Here is a 10,397-nt window from a genome sequence, read left to right as displayed (position 1 = left end):
TCTTGCAATGGCAACAACTGGTTGCACTGCTGAAGCATTTGTTGCACCAAGAAATAGAACAGTAGAGTAAATTGCTCCCAAAAGATTCAGTAATTCTTGTTGTGTTTGACTGCCAAAAAATTATTAGGCAAAACAAATTAACGTTAATATTAATGAAGTGACATATGATTGATTTGTTAGAATACCAAACAAAAAACATTGAAAAAGGTGGTTTGTTAAAGTCTTTTGTTCTTCTTTGATGTTATGGAATTTTATTGAATGAATATGCATTTTTATGACTTACGTGTTTTTGCCTTGCTTCCAAAATATTAGACCAAACAATACTCCAATCACTATAGTCATGGAGAATCTAACAATATTATATTGAGAATGTCTCCAATAGGACAAATATTGTTTCCAAAAGTTAGCTTTGCATTGACCAAAAAATGATTGTGAATATTTGGTTGGGAAATACAAGTCCTTTGAATTTGGTGCTGGGGTATTGAGCTCCTTAATAAGTTTTTGATTCCTCCTAAAGAATGAACATAGAAAACAAGAGTTATAAAGTTATAATTCTTTTTGCATGTAACTTATAATAAGTAAGAAAAAATGTTACGTAATTACACACAAAAAAACTTACTGATAAAGTGTAGAGTTAGCATAAATCTCTGCAAAATCTACATCTAATTGAGTCTCGTTTGATGAAGAGCTAATCTCAAGCATCCATGTGGCTGGATTATAACCATCCTTGATCTTTTGAACCCCTTGGATAGCCTGAAGTTTGTGAACATTAGATGAGGTTATTAAGATCAATAAAATCTTCAAATATGATAGATAAGTAAAAACTTCAAAATTTTCAATACTCACTTCAAAATATTCTACAAGCTTATGTGAGTGGCGACCGAGAGGTCCGGCATAGATAACTTGCCCTCCTCTTTTCATCAACAATAACTAAACAAAAAAACATCAAATTGGAAGGAGTGCAATAACCAACCAATGAAATAAACAAATAAATAACATAGAAACTCTAAAGTATAGAGTTAAGACTTGCCTCATCAAAAGCTTCAAAAATGTCTATGCTTGGTTGATGAATTGTGCACACAACAGTTCTCCCTGTGTCTACTGTGTTTCTCACGGTTCGCATAACGATAGCAGCAGCTCTAGCATCAAGGCCTGAGGTTGGTTCATCCATGAAGATGATTGAAGGGTTGGCAACAAGCTCTACTGCAATAGTAAGCCTTTTCCTTTGTTCTGTTGATAGACCATCTACACTTGGAAGTCCCACAAGAGCATCTCTAAGTGATTTAAGCTCTACCAACTCCATAACTTCTTCAACAAACATCTACATTAACAAATAGAAATAGAAATTAATCAAAATTTTATTTGAAAAAGCAATTGCATCAAAGACCTATAGTTGATTTTGTTAATGTCCAATATGACAAAGATTGTTCCAACACACCTTTCTTGTTTCTGTCTTTACATCTGAAGGAAGACGAAGCCATGCCGAAAATAATAGTGATTCATAGACCGTAACATGTGGAGTATGAATGTCGTTCTGTTCGCAGTAACCGCTAATTCGAGCGAATGTTTTTTGGTTCTTTTGGTAACCTGATATGCTTATATTTCCTTCAATGTACCCACCTGTTTTTCTTCCAGCTAATACATCCATGAGAGTTGTCTTCCCAGCACCACTAACACCTACAAGTGCTGTTAATATTCCTGGTCTAAAAGCACCACTAACATTTTGCAGTAGTTGAAGTTTATCATTATTAATTCCTTGACTCTTCATTTCCTGATGCAAAACATGTCACAAAACATAAGTGAAAAATCCAATAGTTTTGATGAAAATATTTACATGATCTAAGTGAAAAATAATTAAATTCATATATATACACTGAAGAATGCTAAGCTCCTAATGAGTTCAAAATGATAGTTTACATAATTGGTTACAATAACATAGAAAAATGGTATGCTTAGAATTGAGGGACTTACTGCTGGCATGTCAACGTAGTAGTTAACATGATTGAATGCCATTGAAAGAGGTTGAAATGGTAGAACCATTCCTCTTTGCGGTTCATGGTTTGACGAACTAGTAATTTCTGAAGAATTTGTCATTGCTATATCCGTACCTATTGTCATTGAATACATGAGAACTATGTGCGACTAAAATTTCTTGATTGTGTTGCAGACAAATGAAGAAAAATGACTTGTATAAAAAGTTTTAGGACATTCAAATCTATCTAGAAATGTGTCAACTAAATTACTAATACATGTTCATGAATGAAAATTTATGTTGTTGATTAGTTATAACAGACATTTCTATAAATAACAATATGAGATAGACTTAGAATCATCAAGAAAAAAGGGAGAAATATATTAGTATATGTGCAAACCTTGAAGGACATGGTGTCTAAATGATGAATTTCCGTTCTTCTTGTTACCTTCATCCGCAGTGACTGCTTTTGAATCGCTTAAAGCTAAAATTTCGGTTTAGCATAAGAATGTTTAGCAACCGTGAAAAAATTATTCAATTATGGACTATGAAAATCAAAAGCAAAAGGATATAACTTACGATTTAAGTATGTCAATGCAACAATGAAAAGAAGGTTGAAGAGAAGAGAAAACCCAACCAAGACTCCAATGCATATCCAATACCAATAGTCTTCTGTATACAAGCCTCTAGCTTTAAGAAGTACTTTTCCAATTGTTGGTTCATTAATTCTTAGATCTGTATTTGGCTGCAAAAGATTATAAAAAAGAGGTTTAAAAATGCTTAAATTTGGCAATTCATATATCATACAACAACAATAACTAACACTAAATGCAAGTGTATTTGTTGTATATAAAGTACATTAATTAAGGCACTGACAAACAAAAATAAGAGAATTAATTTCTTACTGTACTCCATCTTTCGTCTAAGAATTCATTAATCGCAATGGCATTCTCGCCATACATCACAGGAGATATATAGTAGCCCCATATCATCCATGGCTTAATGTCATCTACAAACACAAAAGAAATATGTTGGATTATTTTTTTTAATATATAGTAAAAGGTCTAAAAGTAGTGATCAAATTACTCACCTTTAGCAACAAGAAAACCTCCTAGCACAAACATCACTAGCAAGATCACAGTACCCAATGAGTTAGCAACAACTAGTGTTCTACCAATTGCAGCAACCAACCGAAATAAAGAAAGAGCCATCTGATGAATTCCTAACAATGCCAAGAATTGCCGAAAAAATCTGATCATATAGACAAGTGATTATGTCAGTATATAAGCTTTCATAAGCAAATCAAAACACGACCCATAATTGATAAAAGCAAACTCATATTACCTGCTAGCAGAAGGAGCAAAGCCAATTGTATAATATGTAAGGACAATCCATATCCCTGATTCCAAAAAGGAGAGAGGAATCCTAAGAATGCATATAGGTAGCCCAAATGCCCATGCAGGGTAGAACAGGAGATCCCTTTGTTTGTAGAAAACAGGAAGCCTAGCAACAATCATGGACCGCTCTGACATCCCATTAAACATCACATTTAACAGTGTAAAGTATAATGCGCCATGAAACTTTTGTCCATCTTGAATAGTGCCGACTGGCATTTTTGTTCTAAAGAACACAGTAAAAGTAAGAATAGACACGATTGTTATCTGTGTTGTTTTGAACACATAAACAAAAGTATTCCTCTTCATAAGAAGCCATTCCTTTGAAAAACATGCCTTAAACAGTTCCCGTTTTGAAATACCATATTTTTCTTTGACTAATGCAGCTGGGTGGGTTTGATCCTTATTATAAGGAACCTTTAGCTCTCTCACAAGTTTTTCTCCAATATGAAATGAGTTAAAGGAATCTACAAATTCAGAAACTGAAACATATCTGTAAGGTTCGTCTTTTCTAAACCAATATTGTTTTTGGTCTTTCTTGGATGTCACTTCTTGTAAGAAATCAGCAACACCTTTTCTATCTGGACATTTAAATCCCATGTTTTCAAAGAACTCTAGCACACTCTCACGTGGACCTTGGTATACAATTTGACCTTCTGCAAGTAGGATAATGTTGTCAAAGAGTTCAAATGTCTCTGGTGTTGGTTGTAAGAGAGAAATGACCACTGTTACATCCATTATATGAACCATTTGTCTCATGAACTTGCATATTTGAAAAGTGGTTGAGCTATCTAGTCCTGTTGATATTTCATCCATAAAAAGTGCTTTTGCTGGTCCTACCAACATTTCCCCTACACAAAGTTACAACTGAAACAATTAGTACAAATTGATAAATAGCTACCAATGCTTAGTTATTAGAATTGTGTTTTACTCTCTCTAGTATTAATTATTAGAGAAAATTATATAAATAAAAGTTGATATATTTGGTTTAAAATTTTAGACCAAATACTTTAACTTTTGTTAACCCAACTTTCTCTTATATGTAGGACGGAAGAAAATATTATTTTTATTATTTGAACAAAAAAAATGTATTCAGGAGGGAATTGAAACTCTTTAGTGTGCAATTTCACGAGTTAACTTAATTATCAAAAGTGTGATATTAATTGTTAAACTTATGTTTGTTCGTTAAGAATATTGTAATAAAAAAGAATGTAACCTGTTGTGACTCGCTTCTTTTGTCCACCCGAGATGCCCCTTCTCATATCATCTCCAACCATAATGTCGGCGCATATATCCAAACCAAGCATCTGTTAACATGATGAAATTCAGCTCATACAAATGAAGATACCTTGTATGGGTAAACAAGTTATCTAAGTGGTTATTATATAAGTGTTTATGTATAAACTATTTTTTTAACAAAAGATAAAATAATTCAAACTTTCATACAAGCAATAAGATATTTTCATAAGCTATCCTAAAGAGCTTGTGGAAATAAGCTTAAAACATCTTACGGACATGTCATAAGATATTTCTATAAGATCTCCCAAACAATCTCACAAGTGCTTATGCGAGTAGATAATCTCAAATAAAACAACCAAAACATGCTTAAAATAGAAGCAACATAGACACAAACAAACCTTGAGAACATAATCTGTAATCAAACTAGTTTTTTGGCCTGATAATGCTATAGCCTTCATAAAAGCATCAATCTCAGGGTCTGGTTTAATTTTTGATTCTCTCTCCCTTCTAGAGAGTTCCATCAACATTTCATACCTTGTACCAACACCTAGACAACGTGATGAAAAATCTAATGTCTCTCTCACTGTAATTTCTCCATGGTGAATATCATGCTGACTAATATATGCACAGGTTTTTGTAGCAACGAATTCATTTAGTTCATGACCACAATATGTGATTTTCCCGGAAGTCTATAGTCACATGCAAAACCAAAGGTAACTTGTGTTAGAAATTCATAAGTTTAAATTCATTAGTTAACTATACTTTTTTAGAAATTTAGAAAATATATATATAAAAAAAATGGGACCAAACCCTTAAATCATGATCAAGTTTTCCTGCAAGTGCCCGTAGCAATGTCGTTTTCCCAGAACTTGGAGGACCCAAAAGGAGTGTCATTCTGATATTACCATTTAGCACACCAATTAAAATAAATAAATAAATAAATATATTATAATATTTAGTGTAATCAAATAAATTGTTAAAGAATGAATCAATCACAAAAATGTTATGAAATTTTTGGTAGGCTATACTATACCTTGATGGTTTCACTATTCCACTAACATTTTTGAGAATCTGAATCTCTCTTCTCTTGGACTGTCCAAGGTGAAACAATCCTAAAACACTCTACCATGCCAACAAATAAACAATAAAGATAAAAACATTAATACCACAGTAATAAAACTATCAAATTTAAATAAATATGATTATATATACATATCCTAATAAAAGTACCTCCAAAGTGTTGATGATAACATTGGGTAGAGTAGGAAGGGCTCTGCTTCCATCATACATATCTCCCTCCACACATAATTTCTCATAACGCACTTCAATTTTTGGATTTTCAATTCCCACTCTGTATTGTATTGCAGTCACAAATATTGTAAACACAATCAAATTCAAAATTATATTACTAGACGTATTTCTTTTTTCTTTTTTCTTTTTTCTTCCGAGCAATTTTGGTTTTATAAGTATTCTTTATTATAATTTTGTATTATTAAATCTCAATTTTCTCCCAAATTTAAATTGAGATGATACACAGTAATGTGACAACTAACATGACTTCTACTGTCAATATAAGAAAATAAATAACTATAAAAACAAGCTGTCTTCATTTAATTTTTTTTTTCAGATCATTATTTATAGATAAACAAGTAATTTTAATAAATAAATACAAAAATTGAAATATAATTACATTTTTTTGACAAAAAAATATAATTACCTTAATAAAAAACAACTATCTTATACAACGACAACTACCAAATAAAAGAAACAACTATCAAAAATACAAATTTATCTTAATTAAATTTTTTTGTCACATCATTATTTAAGTAAACAAGTAAAGTTAACAAAATAAATAAATAAATAACTAAAAACAAATAAAAATATAACTTGATAAAAAAAAAATATAACTATTTTAGTAAGAATGAAATACCTATTTTATCAAAAATAACTATTAGAAAAAACAACAGTGTTCTCCTCGTTTTTAACCATTATCAAATTTTAGGCACAAAAATAAATATTTGTTTTATTTAAAATTTTCACACACCCTTTCATATTACTTTATATATACACGCAAATTAAAATCACTCAATTATATATTAATTTTCCAACTACATATTATCTTTCATCTTTCAACTATTAATATAAGAAAGAAGAACACTATAAAAAAAAATAATATTAAAAAATTGAAACTGTCCTCTTCAAATTTTTTCCAATTATACATTCTATTTGATCTTGCTATTATCAAAAAATCAATATTAAAAAAATCAAAACTACCGTCTTCAATTTTTTTTAACAAAAACTAAAGTGCAAGACATTATATGATAGAAATGGCATATCAACTAAATTGATCGGAAAAAATACAATGATAAATATTTATAATAGATCCATAAAAAAATGAGACAAATATTTATCTATAAAAAGTATTAAAAAAAATATATGGGACAAATTTTTTGACAATAATATATAAAAAAAACATTGGACAAATAATTGTTATTAATAAATATTAAAAAAAAAAAAAACACTGCACAAATCTTTGTCATTTATAAGTATTAAAAAAAATAGGACAGCTATTTGAGAGTGATAAATATAAGAAATCACAGGACAAATATTTGATATAATAAATATTAAAAAACAAGTAGATAAATATTTTTCACTAATATATATAAATCATGAGACACATACTTATCACTAATAAATAAATAAATAAATATAAAATAAATATTTATCATTATTAAATCTCAATTTTCTCCCAAATTTAAATTGATATGATACACAGTAATGTGACAACTAACATGACTTCTACTGTCAATATAAGAAAATAAAGAACTATAAAAACAGTCTTCATTTAATTTTTTGTCAGATCATTATTTATATAGATAACCAAGTAATTTTAGTAAATAAATACAACAATTGAAATATAATTACATTTTATTTTTAACAAAAAAATATAATTACCTTCATAAATAAAAAACTATCTTATACAACGACAACTACCAAATAAAAGAAACAACTATCAAAAATATAAATTTATCTTAATTTATTTTTTTTGTCACATCGTTATTTAAGTAAACAAGTAAAGTTAACAAAATAAATAAATAAATAATTAAAAACAAATAAAAATATAACCTGATAAAAAAAATATAACTATTTTAGTAAGAAAGAAATAACTATTTTATCAAAAATAACTATTAGAAAAAACAATATTATTCTCCTCATTTTTAACCATTATCAAATTTTAGGCACAAAAATAAATATTTGTTTTATTTAAAATTTTCACACAACTTTTCATACTACTTTATATATACTTTATAAGCAAATTAAAATCACTCAATCATATATTAATTTTTCAACTACATATTATCTTTCATCTTTCAACTATTAATATAAGAAATAAGAACACTAACAAAAAGAAATTAATATTAAAAAAAATGGAAACTATCTTCTTCAAATCTTTTCCAATTATACATTCTATTTGATTTGATCTTCCTATTGTCAACGTACATACTACCAAAAAACCAATATTAAAAAAATCAAAACTACCGTCTTCAATTTTTTTTAAGAAAAACTAAAGTGCAAGACATTATATATGGTAGAAATGACATGTCAATTAAATTGATCGAAAAAGTATAAAAAATAATATATGAAATAAATATTTATCATTGATAAATATTTATAACCAATCTATAAAAAAATGAGACAAATATTTATTTAAGAAAAATATTTTAAAAAATACACGGGACAAATGTTTTGACAATAATATATAAAAAAAAAAACATTGAACAAATAATTGTTACTAATAAATATTAAAAAAAAACATTGCAGAAATAATTGTTATTAATAAATATTAAAAAAAACATTGCACAAATTTTTGTTATTTATAAATATTAAAAAAATAAGACAGCTATTTGAGAGTGATAAATATAAAAAATCACGGGACAAATATTTGACAATAATAAATATTAAAAAACAAGTGGATAAATGTTTTTTTACTAATACATATAAATCATATTATCACTAATAAATACATAAATACAGAATAAATATTTATTAAAATTTTTTGTTTAAAATTTAAACGAAACACTTGTAGAATATCAATGACGAATCATATGTGCGATATCACAAATTTATAGTTAGTTTTATTAAGATAAAAATAAAAATACGCAAATGAAAAAATTGACACTTGAGAGGGATCTAATTCATAAGTAGATCAATTTCAAGTTACTAAGGAAAATAATTTATATATTAATTAGTTTTGTCTATAGTCGCGGTTAAGGATAGTGACTTGTGGTTGATTATCGGTAAAAGAGAAGACAATAAAAGATTGATGTACATGAATATTTTTTGAATGATTTGAGATTTTAGTGCTCGTGGACAATGTTTTGCATTTTTATTTTAACATAAAAGTTGCTGGCACTATGGACTGGGTGTCACACCAATTAATTGTGTCAAAATTTAGAAAACAAAAACTTAAATAGATTAAAATCTCTCACAAAATTAAAAAAGTTTAAAATCACACCATTATGATATTTGATAAATAAAAATAAATTTAAATTACATTATTTTCATCGTCTGAATTACCTTAATCTATTTATCAAACCATTAGTTGATTATTAGATAGTGATTAACAATCAAATTAAGTGTGTAATATATGTGTCCGACATATATTACAATTAGTATGTAATAGAGATAAACAAGTCAACAAACCTGGATTGTCTTTCTCTAAGTTTTTTGAGAAAATTTTCGTTATCTTCTTCGACAAATTTAAGGATAGTCTCCATCAAGAGTTTCTTATCATGTAAACCAAGTTTAGGAACATCAACTTCATTATGCACAATTTTTCCATTTTCATCAACATGTTTCATTACACCTTTTCTCATGCGATTATAAGTTGGTAACCGTTCAATGGCTGCCCACATGAGATTGTACTCGTCATCTTCCTGTGTGTGCCGATCACTATGGTCGAACACGTCCGGCGCCGCTCTCGCCCTCGACCAACTCCGACTACTTCTAGCTGACATCACCAAATCATCCCCCGACATGATATTAATTAAGTTATATAATATTTGAGATGGTTAATTGCTTATAAAGTGATTCAAGAGACTAAAGTTTGTAACAAGGAGGAAGAGATCATGCGGTTATATTAGGGAGAAATTAGAATGTGTGTATATATATATGGTGAAAAGTTAGTTAATTTGGTATGTGGCTTTTTTGAGGGAGTTGTTATGACTTATGAATGACAATTCAACATTAATGAAGGAACAAACAAGAATAATTACTAAATTTAGTCAAAAGTAAAATAATTAATACTCAATCGAAAAACAGTCAAAAAGAGAAAGACAAGTAGTCTAGAAATGTTATCCAGTTTAATATGTTCTGTCATTCAAGATTATTAAAAAAGAACAAACAAAATTAATTATTAAAAAAAATCAAAAAAAAAAAATGATAAAATCTTGAATAATATTTTGGTTCATATTATAATAGACTATTTTGTTTCGAGAAGATCATGTATATGAGACTTGATTATATATATATATATATATATATATATATATATATATATATACATCGAGGAATACAATAACAAAATAAATAAAATAAATAAGTTTTCAGTCTTTATGAAATTTAAAATTTTTGTTTTTAGTCAAATTAGTAAATTTATATTTTAGATAATTAAAATAAATTTTAATTATTTTTTAACTTTTAAATTTAAAATTTAGAATATTATACAAAATTTCAACACAATAAATTTAAAATTTAGAATTAATTAAATATAAATTTTTTAAATGTCATAA

At 27.8% G+C, this 10,397-nt stretch overlaps 1 protein-coding gene across 1 annotated transcript in view; it reads right to left on the bottom strand.

The window, feature by feature from the left end:
- Positions 1-5,991, bottom strand: part of LOC101512931 (ABC transporter G family member 39-like) — a 7,112-nt gene extending 1,121 nt beyond the window's left edge. The window contains 17 exon segments of the mRNA XM_073365742.1: positions 2-109; positions 284-511; positions 620-753; positions 847-930; positions 1,031-1,321; positions 1,439-1,771; positions 1,972-2,108; positions 2,373-2,456; positions 2,552-2,717; positions 2,878-2,981; positions 3,063-3,223; positions 3,317-4,217; positions 4,583-4,673; positions 5,004-5,294; positions 5,416-5,500; positions 5,639-5,727; positions 5,836-5,991. Coding sequence (XP_073221843.1) covers positions 2-109; positions 284-511; positions 620-753; positions 847-930; positions 1,031-1,321; positions 1,439-1,771; positions 1,972-2,108; positions 2,373-2,456; positions 2,552-2,717; positions 2,878-2,981; positions 3,063-3,223; positions 3,317-4,217; positions 4,583-4,673; positions 5,004-5,294; positions 5,416-5,500; positions 5,639-5,727; positions 5,836-5,895 — 3,347 coding nt within the window. The 5' untranslated portion in view covers positions 5,896-5,991.
- Positions 5,992-10,397: the final 4,406 nt, after the last annotated feature.

This window comes from Cicer arietinum, chromosome 3 (assembly GCF_000331145.2).
Source record: "Cicer arietinum cultivar CDC Frontier isolate Library 1 chromosome 3, Cicar.CDCFrontier_v2.0, whole genome shotgun sequence".
Lineage (NCBI taxonomy): Eukaryota > Viridiplantae > Streptophyta > Magnoliopsida > Fabales > Fabaceae > Cicer > Cicer arietinum.
The sequence above is the reverse complement of the archived record's forward strand: the minus strand, read 5'-3'. Positions and strand labels throughout refer to the sequence as shown.